General features: G+C 34.1%; 1 protein-coding gene across 2 annotated transcripts; it reads right to left on the bottom strand.

Annotated features, from left to right (window-relative positions):
* Positions 1–12,237: 12,237 nt before the first annotated feature.
* LOC111148134 (ETAA1, ATR kinase activator) lies at positions 12,238–25,807 on the bottom strand. Of its 2 annotated transcripts, none has more exons than XM_022504556.1 (6): positions 25,492–25,807; positions 24,166–24,294; positions 23,830–23,906; positions 20,419–20,531; positions 18,135–20,158; positions 12,238–13,334 (listed from the first exon to the last, which is right to left on the bottom strand). In XM_022504556.1, exons 1-6 carry the CDS (start codon positions 25,712–25,714, stop codon positions 13,216–13,218), a joined length of 2,685 nt encoding a protein of 894 aa, XP_022360264.1. In that variant the 5' UTR covers positions 25,715–25,807; the 3' UTR covers positions 12,238–13,215. The 2 variants fall into 2 exon arrangements, with proteins under 2 accessions (XP_022360264.1, XP_022360266.1); XM_022504558.1 differs by lacking the exon at positions 12,238–13,334 and adding an exon at positions 13,978–14,840.
* Positions 25,808–25,824: the final 17 nt, after the last annotated feature.

The following is a 25,824-nucleotide window of genomic DNA, read 5'->3' as shown; positions in this document are numbered from 1 at the left end:
TCTCCTTTCACCTTATAGATAACAACTAAAAAGTCTAGACAGAAATAAAAGTTTAGCAACCTAGGGGCTCTAAAGAATTGACAAAAGTGGACATATTTTAGAAGAAAACTAAAAGTTGGAAGTAATAATCTTCAGAAGGTGAATTTTCTCTATTTGAGATTTTCTCTGAGGTCAAGCACATTTGTACCACAGTGTAAAGTGGCTAAAATGCTGAGAGAAAATGCCAAAATGCTGCTATCTTTTTGTCCAGAGAAACCAAGGGAAGGAGCTATGACAAGCAGAGTTGTGTGAGAGAGAAAACAAAACAACAACAACAACAAAACAGAAAAAGGGGAGCTAGATAAGGCAAATCCAAATATTTGGGCAGAAGCAAACTCTGCCCAAATCTCTGGTTGACCCTAGAACCACACATATGCTGAGCTGATTGAAGGGAGTATGAATTGAGATCTGAGCTTCTACTCACCATAGGCAAAGCAGAGGTTTCTGTTTGAATATAACCAAACTAACCACTTGCTAAAACAAAAACATGAAGGTTCATCAGAGGAAAATAACCAAATTCAGAATGCATCCATTTCTTCCAGATTGTCAAACTTGCTGGCATACAGTTGCTCATAATATGTTCTTATAATTGTTTCTATTCCTTTGGTATTGGTTGTATCTCTCCTCTTTAATTCATGATTTTATTTTTTTGGGTCCTTTCTCTTTTCTTTTTGATAAGTCTGGCCAGGGGTTTATCAATCTTATTAATTCTTTCAAAGAAACAGCTCCTAGTTTTGTTGATTTGTTCTATTGCTTTTTGGTTTCTATTTCATTGATTTCTGCTCTGATCTTTATTATTAATCTTCTCCTGCTGGGTTTAGGCTTTCCTTGGTGTTCTTTCTCCAGCTCCTTTAGGTGTAGGGTTAGGTTGTGTATTTGAGACTTTTCTTGTTTCTTGAGAAAGGCTTGTAACGCTATATATTTTCCTCTCAGGACTGCCTTTGCTGTGTCCCACAGATTTTGAACAGTTGTGTTTTCATTATCATCTGTTTCCATGAATTTTTTCAATTTTTCTTTAATTTCCTGGTTGACCCATTCATTCTTTAGTAGGATGATCTTTAGCCTCCATGTATTTGAGTTCTTTCCAACTTTCCTCTTGCGATTGAGTTCTAGCTTCAGAGCATTGTGATCTGAAAATATGCAGGGAATGATCCCAATCTTTTGGTACTGGTGGACTCCTGATTTGTGACCCAGGATGTGATCTATTCTGGAGAATGTTCCATGTGTCCTAGAGAAGAATGTGTATTCTGTTGCTTTGGGATGGAATGTTCTAATGTTCTAATGTGATGTCCATCTGGTCCAGTGTGTCCTTTAAGGCCTTTATTTCCTTGTTGATCTTTTGCTTCGATGATCTGTCCATTTCAGTAAGGGAGTGTTAAAGTCCCCTACTATTATTGTATTATTGTTGATTTGTTTCTTTGATTTTGTTATTAATTGGTTTATATAGTTGGCTGCTCCCATGTTAGGGGCATAGATATTTAAAATTGTTAGATCTTCTTGTTGGACAGACCCTTTGAGTATGATATAGTGACCTTCCTCATCTCTTATTATAGTCTTATATAGTCTTATAATAGCTTAAAATCTAATTTCTCTGATATAAGGATTGCCACCCCAGCTTTCTTTTGATGTCCATTAGCATGGTAAATTGTTTTCCACCCCCTCACTTTAAATCTGGAGGTGTCTTTGGGTCTAAAATGAGTTTCTTATAGACACCATATTGATGGGTTTTGTTTTTTTATCCATTCTGATACCCTGTGTCTTTTGATTGGGGCATAGCCCATTTACATTCAGGGTAACTATTGAGAGATATGAATTTAGTGCCATTATATTGCCTGTAAGGTGACTGTTACTGTATATTGTCTCTGTTCCTTTCTGGCCTACTACTTTTAGGCTTTCTCTTTGCTTAGAGGACCCCCTCAATATTTCCTGTAGAGCTGGTTTGGTGTTTACAAATTCTTTTAGTTTTTGTTTGTCCTGGAAGCTTTTTATCTCTCCTTCTATTTTCAATGATAGCCTGCCTGGATATAGTATTTTTGGCTGCATATTTTTCTTGTTTAGTGCTCTGAATATATCATGCCAGTCCTTGCTGGCCTGCCAGGTCTCTGTGGATAAGTCTGCTGCCAATATAATATTTTTACCATTGTATGTCACAAACTTCTTGTCTTGGGCTGCTTTGAGGATTTTCTCTTTGTCACTAAGACTTGTAAGCTTTACTATTAGATGACAGGGTGTTGACCTATTCTTATTGATTTTGAGGAGGGTTCTCTATGCCTCCTGGATTTTGAAGTTCTTTCCCATTGCCATATTAGGGAAATTCTCTATAATAATTCGCTCCAATATACTTCTGCCCCCCTCTCTCTTTCTTCTTCTTCTGGAATCCCAATTATTCTAATATTGTTTCATCTTATGTTATCAGTTATCTCTCGAATTCTCCCCTCATGGTCCAGTAGTTTGTCTCTCTTTTGTTCAGCTTCTTTATTCTCCATCATTTGGTCTTCTATATCACTAATTCTCTCTTCTGCTTCATTTGTCCTAGCAATAAGAACCTCCATTTTTTATTGCACCTCATTAATAGTTTTTTTGATTTCTGCTTGGTTAGATTTTAGTTCTTTTTTTTCTCCAGAAAGGGCTTTTATTTCTCCAGACAGGGTTTCTCTAATATCGTCCATGCCTTTTTCAAGCCCAGCTAGCACCTTGAGAACTGTCATTCTGAACTCTAGATCTGACATGTTACCAATGTACATATTGATTAGGTCCCTAGCCTTCAGTACTGTCTCTTGTTCTTTTTTTTTTTTGTGGTGACTTTTTCCACCTTGTCATTTTATCCAGATAAGAATATATGAAGAAGAGAATAAAATACTAAAAGGGTTGCAAAGACCCCAGAAAAATGTGTGTTAACCAAATCAGAAGAGACCCCAAATCATGGGGGAAAAGAAACGAGATAAAAAAAAAGTTAAAAAAAATTTATTTTTAATTCAAAATATACATATATATTAGACTGGTGAATAGAACAGAGCCACCCACTTGATTTTGGGTGTATTTTGGTTTCTTAGAAGAAATTACCTCCAAAATTTTAAAGAAAGAAAAACTTATATATGTATACAAAAATAAGGGTAAATATAATGAGGGGATGGAATATGACTGTAAAGATGAAAATTCAAAAAAAAAATTCTAAAAAAGGAGTTGATAAGATAAATTGGTTGGAAAAAAAAAAAGAGAGAGAATTTGCTTAGGCTGGAGACTAGAACAAAGCCCTGTGCTAGATTTAGGGTATATTTTGATCTATTAGAAGTAGTTGTATCCCAAAACTTTTTAGAAGAAAAAACCCTGTATGTATACAAAAAATAAAGTTAGATACAATGAAGGATAAACTATGGCTAGAATAATGAAGTTTCAAAAAGATTTTTTATGAAAGGTATTTTTAAGATAAACTAGTTAAAAAACATTAAAAGAGGAAAAAAAAATTTAAAAAAATTAGAATAAGAAAAAAATAAAACTAAAAAATTTAATTAACTTTGCAAGACTAAAGAATCATGGGGAGAAAGCCATGAATTCCATGCTTTGCTTTCCTCTCCTCTGGAATTTCACTGTTCTCCTTGATCAGTGAGCATGGTCTTGGCTAGATGTTCTTGCTGATCTTCTGGGGGAGGGGTCTGTTGTAGTGATTCTCAAATGTCTGTGCCTGAGGCAGAATTGCTCCACCCTTGCCAGGGGCTGGGCTAAATAATCTGCTTGGGTTTGCTCTCAGCAGCTTTTGTTCCCTGAGTGCTTTCTGTAGAGCTCTGGAGGATGGGAATGAAAATGGTGGCCTCCCAATCTCTGTCCCAGAGAAGCTGAGAGCTCGGAGCCCCATTCCTCAGTGCACCCTTAGAGAAAAGTGCTCAATCACTCCAATCTCCCTGGTCTCCGGCTGTGCTCCAAGCTCACCAAGCCTGTGACTGAGCATTTCTGTCTCTGGCACACAGCCCCATTTGGAGTCTCCAAACCCAGAAGATTCCTGCCTCCAGAGAAGGAAGGTGAGTCTCCCCAGATCTGCCACTTGTGGGGTCCCTGGTCAAAGAGCAGTGGTCTGTGCCACGGATCACAGTTTAAGGTAATCCTGAGCTGAGAGCTCACTCCTCAGCTCCATCTCTGTAGCCAGCTTCCCCGCTCTAATACCTGCGAGGTCTGCTACACTCAGACACCCCTAATCCTTCTGGATCAGGTTCCCAATCCTGTGGGAACCTGAGACCATGCTGTCCCCGCAATGGCTCCACCCCCTTAGCCTCTAGAGCAATGTCCCTCAGTAGAGCAGACTTTTAAATTTCTGATTTTCTGCTCTGTTGCTCCAGCACTTGCCAGGAGCCGGCCCCACCCCCGTGGTGTATCTTCCTGTCACTTCGGATTCACTTTTCCACAAGTCCTACCTCTCAGAAAGTGTCGATTTCTGTTTCTAGAATTGCTGCTCTTCTTCTCTTCAATCTCCTGTTGGATCTGTAGGTGTTCGAGATGTTTTGATAACTATGTAACTGAACTCCTGTGACCTGATGTCATCTCAGCCTGCTACTCCTCCATCATCTTCACTCCTTCCAAACTGTAACCAAATTCAGAGTCTCTACAACATATCTGTTACAATGTGCAATATACAACCCAAAACCATTTGATATATGAAGATGCAGAAAATGTGATCCAATCTCTAGGGATAATCAGCAGAGGCCAATTTTAAGATGATTACTATGTTAGAATAATCAGACACGGATTTTAAAGCACCTGTTAAAACTATACTCAATAATACAAATGAAAATATGCTTGTAATGAATAAAATGATAGGAAAATTAGCAGAGAATCTATTTTAAAAAGAGCCAAATGGGAATTGTAGAACTAAAAAAACGCACTGTCTGAAATTTTAGAAATTCATATGGGTAAAAGAGCTACATGAAGTTAACAGTGGAAAAACTCAGTTAGTTTGAAGACAGGTCAATAAAAATTATTCAGTCTGAAGAAAGGAGAAGGAAAAGGGGTAGAAATAAAGTATAAAGAAGAAACTCAGGTACTTGTAGTATAATGGATAATTAGAGTTCCAGAAGGAAAGGAAAGGAAGAGAATGGGGCAGAAAAGAATCTGATATATAATGACCAAATCTGAAATAATGACCAAAAACTGCAAATTTAGTGAAAGACAAAAATTTATAATCCAAGCATCTCAGTGACTCTGAAACAAGTTTGAAAAAAACCAAGCCTAGAGATACCATAGTCAAACTGCTTAAGACTAAACCAAAACACCCCAGAGGTTTTGACCATACAAATTTCTTAATAAATGTTATTGATTTAAAAAAAATAAATAATTCTGAAAGTATAATTGAACAGAAAACTTTTTTTGTCCTGAGATTTCCCCCCTGCCCCATGAGTTTATATTACATATTTATGTACAACCTTAAGTAAGTTTAGGAAGTTTGATTCAATAAATTGTGCCAATCAAATTGTTACAGAAAACTGAGAAAAAGTTTTAGTCATGGGCTTAATTAAAGTAACAATTTATTAAAATATAAAAGAGTATTAAAAGAAACTCATCAAAGTTATTTTTATTTTAGTGTTTTGAAACATAGAATTTATTTTTCAGGCTTTTGAACATAGCCTAATTATTTACATTATTTTATTGCATATTTTAATCTAATTTATTTAGTTATTTAAATATTTTATTTATTTATTTGTCAGAGAGAGAGAGAGAGAACAAGCGGGGGGAATGGCAGGAAGATGTAGAGGCAGGCTCCCTCCTGAGCAAGGAGCCAGATGTGGGATTCAATCACAGGATCCTGGGATCATGACCTGAGCTGAAGGCAAGACATTTAACTGACTGAGCCACCCAGGTGTCCCTCAGTCAAGTATATTTAAAAATAGACCCTTTAGCAGTGAAATTCAACAACCTTATAGATTTATAAGCAATTTTCTATATTTTCTTACTCTAAACAGAAAATAGATTCAGCCCTACAGGCATTATGTAGTGCAAAATTAAGTAGGACAAGGTTGGGAAGATCTGGGTTCTAGTACTGGTTCTAGCCATGAATATATCCTTGACTGAGTCACTTAACCTCATTTGCATTTCAATTTCCTCATATATACAATGTGGATTTCATATTTTTTATGCTAAGCAATAGAGTAATGATTAAGAAGTGAACACTTGTGCCAGACTGGTTTGAATTCTGGCTCTCCCACTTATTAGCTATGTGGTCTTGAACAAGTTAACCACTTAATATTTCCTTATGTTTATATATTTCCTTATCTACAAAATGAAGCAATGTCCTCTTCATAGGAGTATTGAATTAAATGAAATAATGCATATTAAATTCTTATGTCAGTGTCCATTAAGGGTTAGCAATTAGTTGTTTTTTCAAAAGACCCTGAAATGTGAGGTATAAATGAAAGTACTAATTAAGTGAGTAATAAACAAAATTTCTTTTTGCATATTAGAATTTTGAGGCAGGAACATACTAAGGGTATGCCTAAGACAACAGAGTAACTCTGTAACGGAAACAGAAACAGAAACAAATTAGATATTGTTTCATGTATAGATGACAATTCACCAAAATAAATCTTAAGACATTAAAAAAATCAGTTAATATTTTATGTTTATTTTTTCCTTCAAAGAAACTTGGAAGTATTCAAATAACTAGTTGAGGACCTCTACCTGGTAATTTTTTTTCTCTACAAATATTTTGTTATAAATGAAAGTAAGCTATACTTCAGCTCCCTACCCCTCAGAAATATGGGTGTTTTTTTCCCTTTTGAAACACTAATAACACCTTTCAGCATCACAAAACTGCATTGGTAGAACCAAGTAAAAGGTGTAATTTATTAACATAAATCTTTGAGTCTGTAAGTGTACTACCATAGACTATAGAAAAATAGTGTCAGTTGAAGTCTAAAGCAGAGGATTAACAGCTTGATGAATTACTTGAACAAGCTCATTAGTAAAAGCCATATCCACAAGTGCTGGAAATGTCTAGTGAGCCCAGAACTGTGGTTCTTTTTCTAAGTACACCATTAGTAAGTTCTGGAAATGCTATTTCAATAGCTTTGGCAACAATTATAATTGAGTGATATGGGGTTTTAATTCCCAAGAGTAAAGCACTATTGTCCCTATGGTTTAAATTTTCCTTTCTGTGTACTGGGATGTACAGATAATGATTAGCATGTTTCATATCTTAAAGCTAAAGGATGCACATTTAAATGTATATTTTGTCCTCTAAATGTAATACACTTTACTCAAATATTTCACCTATTTTACTAGATACCTTATTTCCTTCCCTTGGCATTTATTTTAAATACCATGTGAAAAAATAATCAAGAACAATTACAATGCTAGGCAGTCAGAAAAGTAATTAGTTGGTGTTTTTAAGACTAAATTTTATTTTGAAGTATTTTTAAGTGTCTTGTGAAAATATCCCTTACTTTAAAGCTCATTTTCATTGTTCCTCCCTTAGCATTTTTTACTTCTTACATGACTTTGGGAGATTGCACAGCTGAAACTGCACTAAACCACAAAGAAATCTAAGGTTACTAGTGTTAAGGAGTTTTCTCCATCTGTTTTACTCTGCCTAGACTAGGAGTACTCCTAGACTAGAAGTTATAAATGGAATAGTAATGGCACCTGGATGGCTCAGTCGGTTGAGTGTCTGCTTTTGGCTCAGGCCATGATCCCAGGATCCTGGGATGAGCTCTGCATCAGGCTCCCCGGAACCTGCTTCTCCAGCTTCCTCTCCCTCTGCAACTCCCCCTGCTTGTGCTCTCAATAAATAAATAAAATCTTAAAAAAAAAAAAAAAACAATGGAACAGGGGCTGTTGGGCACTTAAACAATGTTATCTATATTTGCATTTAAATATACTACTAAATCCTTTATACCAAACAAGGAAATGTTTTCTATTGAACATTTAAAAGTTTTATTTAAGTCCAATTGCATTAAAAACAAAGCAAAGCAAAAAGGAGAAGCCCTGTGTAACACCATAACCGATCACAGCAAAAGAATGGATGAATTGACAAAGAATGCTGAGCTGCCTGCATGGCTCAAACACCTGACTCTTAATCTTGGTTTAGTTCTTAATCTTAGGGTTGTGAGTTCAAGCCCCATGTTGGGTTCCATGAGAATGATGATGAGTATTGAATGTATAACATAGAAAATAATTATTGTGGGAAAGATTGTAAGATATGGATAGAAAAACTGAACCCTTGTCTCTTTAGCTCTGAACTGGGAATAACATCATCTGGGCAGTTGTCACAATTAAATGACATGATTGATCATGCCTCCTAATCCATGTCTGTTATTTATGTAGTGATATGTGGACTGAGTTAGCTATAAAGTTTGTATTTTATCCAAGTATTCACAGCTAATATGCTGTGTTAACAGAAATGTGAACTATGTTGTTAGGAAACTGGTGTTATGTAACTGAAACCCATGCATGCCAAAATGTGCAAGACTACGATTGTCTACTCTTTCATATTTTTTTCCTACTGGCCTTTATGCTATTGTCATTTTTTTATGTTATTTTTGTATGAGTAGTCAATTATCTTGTAAAGGATTTAAATAATTTTTTAAAATCTTATATATTAAATTATGTTTATTTTCAGTGTTCATTATTCCCTCATGTAAACACACATTTTCACTTAATACCATTTTCTGTCTGCTTAAAAGACATCCTTTAATATTTCTTGTAGGGCCAGTGATGAATTCTTTAAATTTTATATATCTGAAGGCAACTTTATTTCATGTTTGCCTTTGAAAGACATTTTGCTGGGTATAGAATTCTACATAGGCAGGGTTTTTTTCCTTTTAGTTCTTTATAGATGTTTCTCCATTGTCTTCTCTGATTGTTTCTGATGAAAATTCTGATATTATATTCATCTTTGTTTTTTTTATTGCTTTTATGGTTTTATACTGGCTATGAGGTGGATTCATAGTTTTAATATCTCTTGTGCTTGGAGTTCATTGAATTTTTGGATTTGTGAGTTAATAGTTTCCATAAAGTCTGAAAATTCTTAGTTCATTATTTATTTCAAATATCCTGTATACTCTCCCCCCACTTCCTCCTTGAGATTCTAACTGTACCTTAGGCTACTTGAGGTGTTCTACAATTCACCGCTCTTTTACTTATTTTTTTTTTCATTTTGATAATTCCTATTGATATGTCAAGTTCACTAATGAGTAATCTTCTGCAATGTGTTAATTGCCATTAATCCTGTATAGTGTATTTTCACCTCACACATTGTAGCTTTCATCTCTAAAAGTTTTAGTTTTGTCTCTTTAATATCCTCCATGTTTCTACTTGAGTTTTGAACACATGTAATAGCTGCAGCTATTTTAATAGCCTCATCTGTTATTTTTAACATTTACATCAGATACAGGTTTGTTTCAATTGATTATTTTAGATTGTGTTTTTGCTTCTTTGCATACCTATTTTTAATTAGAGTGTAGTCATTGTTAATTTTCTCATAGGTGCTGGGCATTTTTGTTTTTCTGTATTTTTATGCTTTGTTCTAGCATGCAGTTATCCGGGAATGGTTTGATCCTTTTTGACCTTCCTTTTATGATTTGTTGGGTGGGCCCAGAGCCATGCAACCTAGGGCAAATCATTCCCTACTACTCAGGTGAGTTACTACCCAGTGACCTTGGTTGAGAACTGGCATTATTACTAGATGCTTGTGAGCACCGGACAATGTTTGCTCCCTCTAATTCCTCTGGATGTCTTTCTCCAGCCTCCACTTCCTCACATAAATGTGCTAATCAGTACTGAATTTAATTATCAAGGTGGATCATCTGCAGATCTCTGGCATTCAGTCTTCTCTTCTCACAGGTACTCTGTCCTGTGTACTCTAGCTACCTTAGTCTCTCTAGACTCTCGGCTCCATTTTCTCACTCATGATGTCTACTGGGCTCTTCCTCAATTCTTTCTTGCATCATGGTCTGGAAACTCCCTCAAGGCGGTAAGCTGGGAAAATCGTAGGGCTCCCTTTGTTACTTCATTCTCAGGTCATCCTGATATCCACTTTTCCATGTAGTTTGTTTATTTGGTTCTTTCAGCAAGAAGGGTATATGCAGTCATTATTCCATCTTGGCTGGAAACAGAAGTTAGTGCTATCTTTTAAGAAACTACCACTTCTTGAGTTTTTTGTAATATCAGAAAAGAACATTTATAATTATCTGAATATTCTATTAAAATACTTTTCCTTTTCCCCACTACGATCTGTGTGAGCTTGGATTTAACAATAACATATTGTAACAAATTAAATGCAGAATACCACTCTTCTATGTAGTATGAATCTAACCAGAAACCTCGATTTTATTACTTGGATCAGAGTTTTACTAGCAGCTTGAGGTATGCCATTTCATCTTAGACTAGGCAATTAAGCTTTCCATAATAGATTTAAAACCAGAACACCCAGAAGTTACTAAACAGTGAAGTAAAATGAAGACATTTTAAATAGCTATACATTTTATGTATTTCTCTATGCTTTTGTTTAGTGGTTGAATGAAAAAGATCTCTGTGTGGACTCATATAATCAGTACACACCCACCTGCTCATGTATCCATACAGTATAGGAGTCATCTGTAACAGCAAGTAGGACTGTAAAAAATTTTTCCTGAGCTAAAGCTATAGAATTCTAGTGGGGTTTTTTGTCACACTTGCCTGAAATGTAGCAATTCTTTCCTGTACTTGTAACTTCCACAGACAAGTGATTTTTATGAATAGTTTCCAGGAATGACAGTATTCTTAACAGTTAAGATCACAGTATTTGAAATTAGACTGCTTGGGTTCCAACTCTAGCTCCAACTACTTTCTAACTGTGTGACCTTGAGAATGTCACTTAATATGCTTATTTCAGTTTTTTTGTAAAGTGGGGGCAAAAGTGTTATTTACATAGTTTGAGAAGCAAATTAGTTATGGTAATTTCTTAGAATCATTCATGGTAAATAAAGCATTTAGCAACTTACATAAGTTTAGCAATTACAGTTTCTTTTCAACCCTGGTGGCTATTAGCTAATGAACTTTAAAAGCACATATATCTGAAATCTATCCCTAGATGTACTCATTTATGAAGTCTGAAGAAGGCACAACAACACAGGTTTGTTGTTTTGTTTTTGAGTCCCACAAGGGATTCTGATCATCTCATTGTGGCAAGAATTGAAGATCATGGTTAGACTTTAGATAAAATTGTCACTTACACTAATCAGTATTAGGCTAAATTTAAATTGTTCCTAGAAACATTTCCTAATCCTGAATAGCTCAGGGAATCAGAGTCAAATGGTTTTAAGTATGGGGAGGCAGAACTCTGCCATCAGAATATATCTAAATTCATAAAATATTTGATAAGTAACAATTGAATATCAGTATTGGGTAGACAGAGATAAGTAAGGTGCCCCTGTTCTCAGGAATGTAAAAGTTAATGATAACAGAGAATGATATAAGCACTGTTTCCCCAGGTGTGATATATGCCTGCATACAACTCGACTGTGTAATAAGCAAACCAAGTTTTCCTGGGACCAGGGTTGCCTGTCTGCAGCAAGAAAGCGTAGTGATAGATGGGCTCTATTATGCAGTGGACTTTCCTGCAACCATGGCATTATTAATGTCAGTATTTCCATGGCCAACCTGAGATGCATAAACAGCAATCGAGCTTGATGTGGAATACAACTGTTAGGCACCAACTGGCTCTTCTCTGGGTAGAAACAGACTTCCTAAAGACCGGAAAAAGCCCCCCTAGAGAAATGATCTACATAGCCCTCTGTGTGTTCACTGAAGGGCCACTAATCTCTTTGGTTCCAATAATACCTTAAGGAAGAAGAATGTGTTACTCTACTGTATATATGAAAATATAATTTTCAGAATGGTATGTCTCTGTATAGCCATAGCTTAAAATGCATTTAATTATTTTGATATTATCATAGTTCTAAGACACCTGAATAGTGGTGGATGCACTAATAGGTGTTTCACATGTATACCTTTCATTAAGTCTCCCAAAGCCATTTAAGACAAATAAAGCATCCTTACTGTCTTCTGACCTCTGCTTTGATTTTTCTGGCTTAGTGAATTCTAAACAGACATAAAGGAAAAAATAAGGTAATAGAGATGAACAAATTAGTAAAGTCAGAAAAATAGTTAAGGGAAAATTAAATAGTTATAGGTAAACTAAAAAGAGAAAGATTCTCATTTTTATATTCTGGAATGAATTCTTTAATACAAGAAACAATAAGCATTATTATTAAACAGTCCTTAATGTACTTTGAGTTAACTATTTTTCTTTTTAAACTATGAAATAACTAATGCTCCTACAAACAAGTTATTTTGTATACTAACTAATACTTGAAAGTATAATGGTATAATTGTCTAGGTGTTCATTAGAATAAAAGAAATCATTCTAATCCCAGCATAGCTTTAATTTGTCTTGTGACTTCCAGAATAACAGTATTCATTTCTCACCCATACAATAAAGAAGTTGGACCCAATGACATCTAAAGGTTCTGACAGTTCTAAATGTTAATAATACTGTATTATTTATATAGCTAGTCTTTTTTTCCCCCCAAACTTCTTAAATCAGCATTTTCCCTGAAAATAGTGGAAGGTTTCCAAAATACATCATGTTTTAGAAAACTAAAATTAAGATCTATTTCAGACTAGGAACTGAAAATACTAATTTCCTTACAAATAAATTAAAGTCCTCTATTTCCCACCAACCATGTTCCTAAGAATATGAAAGTATTTTTAAGATTCAGAAGTATATAAAAAACTTAAAAAGTTACTGAAAGTAAAACTATAAAAAAATACTTATTTACTTAGTGAGTTGAAGCTTTATATTAGGGAGTTATTACAATAAAAAATTAGTAGATTACCTATTTTTGGATGACCCACAATATTTAAAAATATACTACTTTACTCTGTATAATTCTATAACATAATTGCTAACTCTCCTGAATTTTCAAAAACATATATGTAATTATTTCCACATACCTCTCCAAGGAAAGATTTCATTGACTATTGCAAACATTGATTTATTAAATAAAACAGAAGCCCATTAAAAAAAAAAAGTCCATGCTTTATAAGTCAGCATTAAATTTCTCACAGAGAAATCAAGAAAAAATATTTCCTATCATAGATAGCTATTAACTGTCTTTGTCTTCCAACTAATATTTCATAAAAGAAATCAAGTTAAGTGGGAGCTGCCTTTACAGATGAGGCCTGTGCTTTGGCCATTCTTCGAACCAGTGCTTCTTGTCTTTTTCTTTGAATTTCTTCAGGAGAATACTTTTTATTTTTCTCTTCTTCCTCTAAAAATTAAACAAAATATAGATATTACTATTATAGACTATAAAGGCATCCTGAATATGAATTTTAATTTTTACTTTTTTATTATCCAGACTTGCCATATTGGTATAACTATTAAATCATGCTAAACTACTAAATACGATATTCCACATACAGACATAGTACCCTAGGCCAAAGGAAAATCAAGCACCGATCAATCTGTCCTTATTTTATATACCTTTTCACAGTGTGATAAAGTTCATTTGATTATAACTGTACATTTTAACTTCCTAGCACATAATTCTTGTGAATAAGGACATCTAATTTATACAATCAACAAAATGAGTATTTTTAAAAAACTGGGATTTTAAATATTACATAAACTTTAACAGAAAAGTAGTCAAAATATAATGAATTAAATATAAATACCTCAAATAGTCTATTTTTCCCTCTAAGATAAGCTATATTAATATTCACACCAACTTTTTTTCCTCTATAAAGCTCCAATATTTCCATTTTAGCCATTGAGGACAAATGTTTTAGAGTGATCTGGTGAAATCTATCATGACAATAAGCACATAATTCACTGTCAAATATTTTTATTTAGAGAATACATTTTATATAAACATTAGAAATTTCAAAAAGGAGAATATCTGAATAAAATCTCCAATTTGAATGTCTTTTTAAGTATACAGTTTAGTCACTTTGGGCTAAAAGATTATCTACATAATGCTAATAAGAATCAAACTTTAAGATTAGCAAACATATTTTCTCATTTAAAGGATGTTTTAAAATTACGACCATCACCTTGAATCATATTTATATGACCTTATATTGGTAAAACTGTTTATCTTGTAAAATCTGCCTCTCATAGAATAAGAATCTGTAATACTGCTGGCAGAGTATTATTATTATTTACACTACCATCTAGACAAAGGTTCAGACTTTAAAAGACATTTCCCTTGTTAACTAAGGGAGATTATATGTCCAAAATAAATTATCTGTCTCCCCTTCCTTTCTTGGTATAATTGGAAATGGGAGAGCATGTTCAGGGTTGAGATAAATATTGCAGATAAACTCCCCAGATTACTCTGATGCCTTATTTATTTCCTAAACTAATTATCTCACAGATTTGTAGCTATTTTTCCTTATAGAAAGATGCTAGAAGATACTTTATAATTAGCTTGACTAATTGTCTACTATTTTAGTCTCAAAGCTGAGAAACATAAACTCAGAATACACACACACACACACATACAGTTGCACTGTACTGACCATAAGTTTGGAAGGAAAACAGGTTAATAATCCATGACAGCAGAAAAGAACATAGTTCCCTACAACTGGCTTGGTGATATTCTTGGAAAATAATTTCAAATGATGTAGATAAAGTCACATTATGAAATTCTGATTTAGAGACATCCATTTCTCCCATCAGCCTTTCCTTTAACTCAATCTTCAATAAAAATACATGGTGAAGTCTCAAACTATTGCAAGTTACACAGAAAGAGTGGCTTTTCTTAATGTTTATCCTAAAGCAGAGGTCAGCAAAAAAAGAAAAAAAAAAAATCTGTAAATGGCCAGAAAGTAAATATATTAATCTTTGAAGGTCATACAGGCTTTCATTGGAAGTGTTAAGATCTGTCATTGTAGCATGAAAACAGGCAGCAATGGACAATACAAATGACAGGACTGTGTTCAAATAGAACTTTGTTTAGTGATGGTGAAATCTGAATTCCACGAAAGTTTCAAAGGTCATGAAGTATTAGTACTCTTCTCCTGATTTTTTCAACTATTTAAAATGTGAAAACCATTTTAGCATGCTGGCTGTACAAAAACAGGCTATGGGCTGGATTTAGATAGGCCACGGTCTGCCCAACCCTGCCTTATAACAATAAGGTAGTTAAATGGGTTTTGATTCAGAGATAGTCTCTGGAGAGCCTCTTGCAACATAACAAAGTAAAAACAATAGAAAATATCAAGAAGATTAATGTTAATTAGAAGATTAGGTACTATCAGTAAATGTAAACAAACTGATAAAAGAAACTGAAAGAGAGATTATCCACACACAAAAAATGCAGAAGGATAGTGTTTGGGAAAACTCAAATATTCCAGAGATATAGTCTTTAATATAGTTATAACTATATGTAACTAAATTCATGTTGAGTATGGTCCAGTTAATTCCACTTATTTAAATATAAATTCAAATATTTAAAATTATTATAGATTGACCACAATTTTTGAATTGTTTCAAAATACCTAGGTTATAATGTAGGGAAGTATTCGTTGTCAATGTTGATAAAAAATATAAACTGATATAACTTTTTGGGAAGATTTGGTGCTAGCCATCAAATTCAAAACATTCTCTTACATCAATTTTTTAATAATTAACATACAATCATACGAGCATGGAGAAATTTATGTAGAAGTATATTCACTGAAGGACTGTTTGTAATGCCAAAAATGCAACCAAACTGAACTTTCCATCAATAGAGAAACAGTTAAATAAATCATGGTATATCTGTATAAAGACATACTATGTAGTCATTAAAAGGACTGAAGCAAAACTACATGAATGAGAGGGAAAAATAGCTATATTTACTGAAGGCAAAACCAAGCTGCCAAATCGTAGGTACACAGTATATAATTCCATCTGATTAAATAAATGTGTAGGTATACACATGTATTCATACACACAAACATGCATACATGCTTTCATATGCACAGAAAATTCTACATGATGTATTCCAAACTGTTAACTGTGGTTTTTCCCTGAGGAATGGCTGTGAGAAAAGAGAAACAGAGAATTTAATTTTTGACTTCAAATTAATCTATTCTGTTTTCTTTCCTTCTTTTTAAACAACCAACATATTACTGTTACAAGTTTAAAAAAAAAAAAGGTGGGAGTACTTATAGGAAAGTTGTAGCGGTAATGCCAACAAAATCATCATCTAGAATCTAAACAGAAAACAATGATCTAATGTTAAAAGCACCTAAAAACTCCCTCACCTTATTAGCATTGATCTACATAATAGATAAGAATCCTAATGTTAGCCTCAAGTGAGAAAGACTGATTAAGAAAATCAATAATTACAAGCTAGCATAGTAAATGCTGTAACAGAAGTTAACACTGGGTATTGGAGAAACCCAAAGAAAGTGAAACTAAATTATCGGGGTGGATAGAAACATACTGTGTTTTAAAGGACAAGTGGAAAATGGCCAGGCAGATTTGGTATATGCACATGGGGGCACTAAGTTTCTGGTAAAGGAAAGAGCATCTGTAAACACATGAGGCAGTGAAAAAAACTGGGCATTAAGATGTATGAGTAGTTATGCCAGACGCAGTCCCTTTATAAAGCATTACAATATCAGTGAATAACAGATTTTCACATTATGTGGCATGATATTCATTCAAATACTTACTAAACATCTTCTAAGTGGCAGATGCGGTGACAGGCCTAGGTATTCACAGACAGGACAGACAATAATCAATACTTGCTTTCAAATTGTGGTAAAAGAAATGAAGGAAATAAGAGAGATTATAGGTCTTTTGACCTATTTATAGATTGTTCAAGGAACGTCTCTATGAGGAAGTCATATTTAAGTTGAGACCTAAAGATAAAAAAGCACCTATGAATAGACAGGAATGGGGGGTCATATGCTGGGAAGAAGTCGTTTTAGTTGGGACTATCACAGTCAGAGCTCCTGAACTAGGAAAGAAACTATTCTGTACAAGGAACTCAAAGATAGCTTGTGTAGTTGAAGCTTAGTAGGTGAGGTAAAAAAGACAGAGAGGCTAAGGAGTAATAATCCAGAACCTTGTAAATCAACACAGAGTAGGAATTTTGTTTGTTTCTTCTTTTTTTTTTTTAAGATTTTATTTACTTATTTGATAGAGATAGAGAGCACAAGTGCGCAGAACGGCAGGCAGAGGAAGAGAGAGAGAGAAGCCACCCTCCGCGGAGCAGGGAGCCTGATGCAGGACTCAATCCCAGCACTCTGGGATCATGACCTGAGATGAAGGCAGCTGCTTAACTGACTGAGCCACCCAGGCGCCCCTGGAATTTTATTTGAAAAATAACGGGCCATCATTGAACGTTGTGGTTAAGCAGAGGAATGCCAGGTTTGCCTGTTTGTGAAAAGATTATTCTACTGTTTGGAGAGAACTGAAAAGGGACAGATAAAAGAACTACAATCTAGTAAAAAAAAAGTTGATTTGGATAAGGATGGTAGCAGTTAAGAGTGAGAAAAATGGACTATTTTGAGATGTATTATTTTGAGGTAGAAATAATGGAACTTGATAGAACTGTGGGAGAAGAATCAGAAGAATCAAAGATGACAGGTTGTACTAAGCAAATTACAGTTCTAACCATCACAACTAGCAATTTCATATCAGATATTATAGTAAAACTGTCTTTAATTAGAATGCTCTGAATTTTCAAACATCGTTCACCTCAATGCTAAACATAGGAGTAAGATTCAAGTTTTGAAACAATGAGATATTTAGTAAACAATCTCACAGCAATATATCTACCTAAAAGTGTAATTTTCTAAGAAATAATTCAGAAAAAATTCAATGAATATTGAGTACTGACCATATACTAGTTACCATATTAAAAGCTAAGAAAGAATCTAATGCAATCTTCCGAAAATATAAATTACCCACCCTTTGTATATTAGAGTATAATTATTTGTAAGTCACTTTAAGAATTTTAGTTAAACATTGTGATTTTTTAAAATTTTATTACACAAATTCAATATAACAAATAATTAGTTTAGCTACTTTCCCAGGTGACAATTTTCAAAGAAAACTCTTTTATACATACCTTTTGAAGGTTGTTTCAAAGATTCAGAACATTTCACCGAAGATTGCTGTTGAACAATCTTCCCATAAAATGGGCTGACAGCTTTATTTCTCTCTAAACCCTGTGTAATTTTGGTATCAGAAATATTGGTTGGCATACAATTTTGATTAAACTGGGAAAGAACCTGAGAATTTTTCATCTTCGTAAATGTATACTTAGGAAATCTAACTGGTCTGTTAAGGTCACTCTTAGCTCCATCTGTTGTGCTCCTATGGGATAGATGCTGAGTACTTAATTTCTTCTTGTAAGTAGCAGTTTCTGTATTCCTGTGGTCTGAATTCACATTCAGACTTGAATTTCCCATACGAACTGATTCAGTACTACTCACTTGTACTGGAAAATCAGTGTTATTCCAGGAATAATGTAGACTATTGATCTGACAATCTGAGTTCTTAGAGTATATTTTTAAATTAGTCGTAGCACCTAAAAAGCTTGGAGAATTTCCACAAATTTCTTTTTCCATCTTCACTGGTTTATTTAATTGTGAGCTGTTTGTGAAAGATACATGGCCTGAAATGCTGTTCAGATTCAAATGCTTTGATTGCACTGATTGACTTTCTTGTTTAGATGTAGTAAACATGTTTTTGGCTCCATGTCTGGAACTATTATTGATCTCAAGTTTACTTTCTAATATCTTGCTGTCCTTTCTAATGTCTTGTTGCTGAGTTAGTCTTTCAATATCATCACATGCTTGGTATAATAAGTCATCATCTACATCATCTGCTTCCCAGGTATTCTCTAATTGATGACATGCTTTGACAATTTCATTGGCAAATGACGGATCATTCCAGTCATCAAAGAAAGAACCTAACTTTGATGCATTAGTCTGATCTGGATTATAAACACTGGTGTCAATGCCCAAAGTTGCAGAGCCAAAATTATCTATATTAGCAGGTGCTTTAAAAGACTGATTATAAGTGGACTTATTTTTTTGTTCATTACAATGTCCTGTGTTCAAAATTGACTTTTCAGAAGTATTTACATTAGAAGTAAATTTAGTGTGCCTATCTTCTTTTGTCAGGTTAGACGCAACTGCACAGTCTTGAATTTTGTCTTGAACAACAGTTTTACTGAAAGATTTCTCAAATTTCATTTTATTTCCAGTGGGTGGTAATTTGTTTGGTTTATCGTTTGGATTTATTGAAAACCCATATTTTCCAAAATCTATTAATTGCTTGTTTTGTGTCCTTGAAGGGAGATCCTGTAAAATTTTTGAATCCTTTAACCTGGTATCTAGACTTGTATTCATTCTTGACTTATTTTTATCATTTTTATTGTTAAAATTATAAATTCCCTTTTGATCAGCAATCTGGGCTGTTTTAGGAGCAGGGAAAAGTTCACACATTTTGATATTTTGCATAACAAAAGGTTCATTACTTAGTAAGTTTTCCCAATCATCCTCAAAATCACTGGTAGTAAATGTATCAAGGGGTTTATGGAAAGCTTCTTGCTTCTCAGTATAAGAAGTCACACATGATTTTGTGATTCCAGGAGTGTCTATTTGACAAAAAAGTGATCCTGGAGTTTTATCTGGCAGACTTTCATTCGTAATGATTTTCTCCTCTTTTAAAGTGCTTTTCTTTCCAAAGGTGGTATTACTCATGTTCAAAAGAACATCTGACAAATCTTGGCTGAACTGTCCACTACATTTCTGAGTAGAGCCATCAAAAATGGCATTAAAGGCTGCTTCAGCATTTTGGTCAAATGGCTTCTGACTGTTATTCTGATCATTTTCCATAGGTGTTTTGGTATTTTCTTTCATTGGCTTCTTTATTATAGAATTATCTATTTCAGGAACGATATCATGTAATAACTGCATCTGTATATTATCTTTATAATTGCTTAAAGTCTCTGCTTCTGAAATTGCCTGGATAAAATCATGATTTCTTTTGTTTTGCTCTTGAATCACATCTAGCTCTTCCATATTTTTATCAAATTGCTTAGCTAATTTCATAAGTTCTTCCTCTCGATTTTGTGTTTTTAACCTATTAAAAAAATTTTAGAAATTATAACTAAGAAAACATCAAAGAGTCATTATAGATTTTCAACTGTTATTAAGCATATTTTAATATACTAAAACTCAAAATTTTAACACAATTATTGTGAGCCTAAAATTCTACATGTCAAACCTAAAAAATATAATTTATAGCCATTTTGATGTTATTTATTTACAAAACCAAAACAGAATATTATTAAAAATATCTACTCCACTGAATCTCAGGAAAGATGAAAAGTTTGAACTTACTTTGTGCAGCTGATTTTTGCTCTTGATTTTCCTTTTGCTACACTAGGAGTACAAGGAATAGCAGTTGCACCAATCCACATGCCTAGCATGGAGTTTGTTGTTGGTTTTTCATCCTTTAGAAGAAGGGGGAAAAAAAGAGTCATATACCAGAAAGAGAGAAAGAAAGAAAGGAAGGAAGAAAGAAAGAAAGAAAGAAAAAGAAAAGAAAAAGCTTTAGGGGGAAAAAAAGAGTTACATACCAAAAAGAAAGAAAGAAAGAAAGAAAGAAAGAAAGGAAAAGAAAACTTTAGGGGGGAAAAAAGAGTTACATACCAAAAAAAGAAAGAAAGAAAAGAAAACTTTATCTACACTAAATTATTTTCCTAAAGCAATAAATTCTGGTAAGGTGACAGTTTCTAAACAAATTCGAGAAAAATGAGAAGTTGGAGGATGGCAATAAAAAGCTGTAAGAAGTGATCCTTATATGTTTCAGGAAATGAAAACATTCAGAATTAGTAAATTTTTACTTTCTAAAAAGTTAATTTTAAGAATTTAATTAACTAATACATATTCAACAGTAAAAGCAGTCTTTTTTTTTTTTTAACAGAAAACTGACATTAAGAATAGAGAGAAACATGGAATTCTTTCTGTATCACCTGATTCTCCAAATTTTCCCTATCCTATTATAATCTTTATCTAAGGTAGGACAATCTATGTTGACCTGAATAGAAAACACTTAAAATTAAACTCAGGACAGAGTCAAGTGCAAAGTTAGAAATGATGCTAAGAAAGGCAGGGATAAGAACAAAAATAAGTAGAGAAAGCAGGAAAAGAAATTTAATCACTATAAAGGAAAACAAAGGGCCATTTTAATCCTGGATGTTTTTGCTACTCCTTTCAGTCAGTTGATCATGCAAAAAAATTAGAAAATGAGTTTATCATTAGTTACAGACAAACAAATCAAATGGTTTAACCATTTTCTCCTCTTTTTGTACTTAGGATGAACAGAGTACTTAGAATGAACATAAATAACTATCACACAAGCTAAAAGTAATCTTATCAGTAGGTTAGGATACTTGAAAGCATGGACTGATCTTATGATCAGCATCAAGCAAAATGCTAGGCATGAAGAAGCTATCAGTTTATATTTATTTACTAGGTTTAGGTGAAAATATCCCTACAACTTGGTACTTTAAAATTCTTAATCAACAAAGTATTCTTAGATGACCAGTTGAACCTAGATTTTGGCTTCATAAAATAATCCAGTAATCAAAATAATTTTACTTTCAGACTCAATATATATTTTCACTTTTGTTTCAACAACTCTGAATTAGGAAAAAATTCTTAATGATTTAATGATGGACCCTTTGTCCATTTACCAAGTATTTTATTTATTTATTTATTTATTTTTAAAGATTTTTATTTATTTATTTGACAGATCACAAGTAGGCAGAGAGGCAGGCAGAGAGAGAGGAGGAGGAGAAGGCAGGCTCCCTGCCGAGCAGAGAGCCGGATGCGGGGCTCGATCCCAGGACCCGGGATCATGACCTGAGCCGAAGGCAGAGGCTTTAACCACTGAGCCACCCAGGCGCCCCATTTACCAAGTATTTTAAAATGCATTCAATTTTTAGAGAATAAAGGTATGCCAACTTTATATATCCAATTTTATATATACAAGGGCCCTATGTATGTTTTTATACTATTTGTGTTATATTTTAAAAGTCTCTTTAATAATACTTGCATAATTTACTGTTTTCCAACTACAATCCAGGTGCTATATAAGGTATGTAAACAAATTACTTCATTTAATCCTAGAGAATATTCTGAGTAGAGTTGTACAAAAATGATGACTAACAACACTATATGAAAAGTATCCCTCAAAAAAGTGAAATGACTGTCCAGGGAAAATTGAAGTGCATATTTGGAAAAAAAAGAAAAAGCCATCTCTGAAAATACCAAGGTAACTTAAATAACTACTTGAGGGGGTTACTCACCTAAAAATAAAAAACATGAACATGTCATTCTGAGAACATGATAATCTTACACTACCAAAGATCTACATGCTTTAGTTGAAAGGAGTACCATTTAAAAGCAACTAATTTTACTGTATTTTTCCTTATATACAAGTTACCACTTGCATATTGTTGCCATTTCTTTATGTGAGCTATTACTTCCAGCCCACTTAGGTAAAGGGTCCAGTAATTTACTCAACTATCTTTTTATCACTACTTAAGCTGGCCAGTCCAAACACATTTTATTATTGCTGCTTTCATGTGAAACCCACAATTAATGAAGGCCTATTGTTAACTTATGAAGTAAATAGTATTATGTTATAAAAGCTATTAACTAATGAACCATATGTAAAATGAATTTCTATGACATGCCAAACATGGAATGCAGAGCTAGTAGCAACAAAGTTGTTTTGACTGTGCTAATTGTAATTTTGGATATTTTATAGCCACTAAGAAAAACTTTATTTCCTGTCTCCTCCACCTGGATGATGGTAATTCCTTGTAACCACAGTTTGGGACTATGCCATCTATTGTTTATGGTGAACATATAGTCACTATCCAAGGGTATGTCAAGAAAAAATCCCTACAGAGAGGACACTGAGCAAAAACTAGATGTTTTCTGAATTCAAATATTGTTAAATAAGAAAAAGGAGAGAGGACAGTAAAGAGGTTCAGAATAGAGGCTGCCTTAAAATTGTATTTCTATTTCATTCAAGTGGTACAGAAACTGAAAAAAGAAACTTTTGAAGATGGTTCTATGACAGCATATAATTTAACTATCATAATGAACTTTAAAATAACCTTACATTTATAGTGCTCTATGTTTACAAAGAATTATCTACTTTAATCCTCAAAATAGTCCAATGGAGAGAGCAAGATAAGTAATTCTAGTTGATGACTGAATGAACTAAATTTCTGAGAGTTTAGGTTATGGTCACCCAATATAGGAGGCAAGCTGAGAACTAACTTCAAATCCAGTGTTTTCTACTTTTATGAGTGCTTCTCAATGATTGTATTAGTCCACAAATATTAAGAAGAGCAATTTCAATGGGAAAGAAGTGTGCTATAGACAATAAACAAATACCAATCACAAAAAACATTAAAAAGTTTAAATTTTTATTGTCTATTATTTTAATAACTTTAAAAATAATGCCGTATATTGTTAAACATTAAAAACAGTCAAAATTATTACTCTAAAAAAATTAAAATATAGGATATATGCTTAAGGAAATATATATTGCCAATTATACATTATATTCCTTCTTCAAAATATACATTTCAGTAGTGTAAAAGGTAAAAGTAACCTTTGGTGCTCTATTTTCAGAAAACCTAATTGTAAAAGACAAACATTTTTCATATATGGACCTATTGGTATAGTTTTCATAGGTTTAAAATGAAATATAAAACTAGTGATATTTACCTGAGGAGCAATACGATTAACAATATGTGAGATTTCATCACTATCTGTGGTGTAAATCTGTTTTTTTCTTCCTTTACCTAAAGAACAAAGACACTTCTATAAATGGTAAACAAAAAACTTAATTTTAAAAATAGCAGTCATTTCTTAGAAAACAGTTTTAATTTAGCACGGCTTAGATCACTAAGCACTGACATCATATACGTACCATAACAAACACATAAGATTCTCAAAAAACATCTGTTGTATAAAAGTTCTGTTATTACCCTACTGAAATGCTATAATTAAATCCTACTCATTTGCCAAATATTTACCCAGATAAAAAAATTAATAAATTACCTAACTGTTTTGTCATTGGAGAATTCTGATCCCAAAAGATATCATTCTGTCCATCTGGATCATTAGGAGAACTGAAGGCAGATGACAATATATCCATTTTCAGGACTCTCTTTGGTGTTTCATATCTTTCTACATAAAATAAGATTAAAAAAACAATTATTGCATTGTAAAGCATTACTTTACTTCCTAATACCCCAAAGTCACATATCCTTTAGATTAATTTTTATAGTCCAATTATAAAATCTTCTCCCAGAGATATTACTTTAATAACAACTGAAATATTTCACATAATAATCCTTGTAATACTTCACAAATTTGACACTGTAAATAGCAAGTATTTTAATATAACCCAGTAGCTCTATGAATGTATAATACTGTATAATTTATTCACTCCATTCATTACCACTGGCATTTGGAGGCTTTGGGAACCACCTGTAATTTTAAAGATACATTTCAAAAACCAAAAAGCTCCCAGAAGAAACTTAAGTAAAAGTCTGTTTAGCCCCCTTTCACCAACTCTATCCAACTTACACTGATTACTTCAAAAAACTTTAGCTACCCATTTCCTGTGAAGTTTTGTCCAGTATCACTTTTAAATTTCTACGAACATTTGTTTTTGTTCATTCCAGAATTGCTTCATGGGAGTAAAGACAAGATAACAAAAGTCGTATTTTAAGAACACACTTTTACAAAGAGCTTTTGTGTAAACTTCAGTTCCTACCGGGATTTATTAGAAATCTCTGAAAAAATAGAACACCAAAAATTGACCAGAATGAAATACTCAGGGGCGCTTAGTTTCCTACTTGGAGGGACATCATACACAAGAACTTCCGGTTTGTAAATCATGAAGTGAAACATCACCCAAACTCTGAGGATGGTAGAGATAGCCAGAGCTTTTTATATGACCCCTTCACTGGAGCAAGCCAGGGTAAAAAGTCGAGATGGGGCAATTCACATGGAAATAAGCTGAAGGCAGCAAGTCTATCCGATAGTTTTCCTCGCTCTGCCACTTGTGACTGGAGCAGTCTAGAAAGAGCCGCCCTCCTTCCCTCAAACAGGTAAATTACAGGGCCTATTCCTACAGCAGAAGCAGCAAGTAGATGGTCAAACAGAACGTGGCAGAACTCAAATTCGGAGCCTAAAACCATGGGGGTAGTGGCGTCCTGTTCCTCTCGAACTCACGAGAGGCGAGGGGCGAAGCCCAGAGAAAGAAAACACTTCAGACTCCACCCCCACCCGCACCCGCACCCTAGGATTCCCCATTGCAAGCAGGGCTGTGGGGTTGCAGCGCTTAAGCCCGGAGGGGCCGCGCTGCCGACGTCTCACCCTCGGGGTTACTTTTACTGCACGAAGCGGCTGCTGGAGGCTGCTCTTGTTGCGGCACGGGCCGGGGAGACGTCTCTCCGGCCCTGCGGGGCCTCGAGCCGCGGGCCGACCTCAGCCGCCTCTTCCCTGGCTCGACCATCGAGCTGCATTCCTCAGCCGCCGCCGCTTTGCGCGGCGTGTTCTTCAGGCCAGGGCTGTCCCCATGTTTCCTTCGCCGACTCATTGCCTACAGCCCCCTTTTACCAGCCTCTTCGCCTTTCACATTTTGCAACCGGAAGAGTAAGGCAATGAAACTACAAGCCGGACTCGGCGCCAACGGCCGCCGCCATTTTG

Source organism: Enhydra lutris, unplaced genomic scaffold, assembly GCF_002288905.1.
Source record: "Enhydra lutris kenyoni isolate GAN:26980312 unplaced genomic scaffold, ASM228890v2 scaffoldscaffold18, whole genome shotgun sequence".
Lineage (NCBI taxonomy): Eukaryota > Metazoa > Chordata > Mammalia > Carnivora > Mustelidae > Enhydra > Enhydra lutris.
The sequence above is the reverse complement of the archived record's forward strand: the minus strand, read 5'-3'. Positions and strand labels throughout refer to the sequence as shown.

Excerpts from the sequence above, each read along its gene's own strand:
- LOC111148134 (XM_022504556.1), bottom strand. The coding sequence starts at position 25,714 with ATGAGTCGGCGAAGGAAACATGGGGACAGCCCTGGCCTGAAGAACACG. Across the intron at positions 24,295-25,491 it reads CAGTAAAAGTAACCCCGAGG|AAAGATATGAAACACCAAAG; the intron begins GTGAGACGTCGG and ends TATTTTATGTAG. Across the intron at positions 23,907-24,165 it reads TCCAATGACAAAACAGTTAG|GTAAAGGAAGAAAAAAACAG; the intron begins GTAATTTATTAA and ends TTTGTTCTTTAG.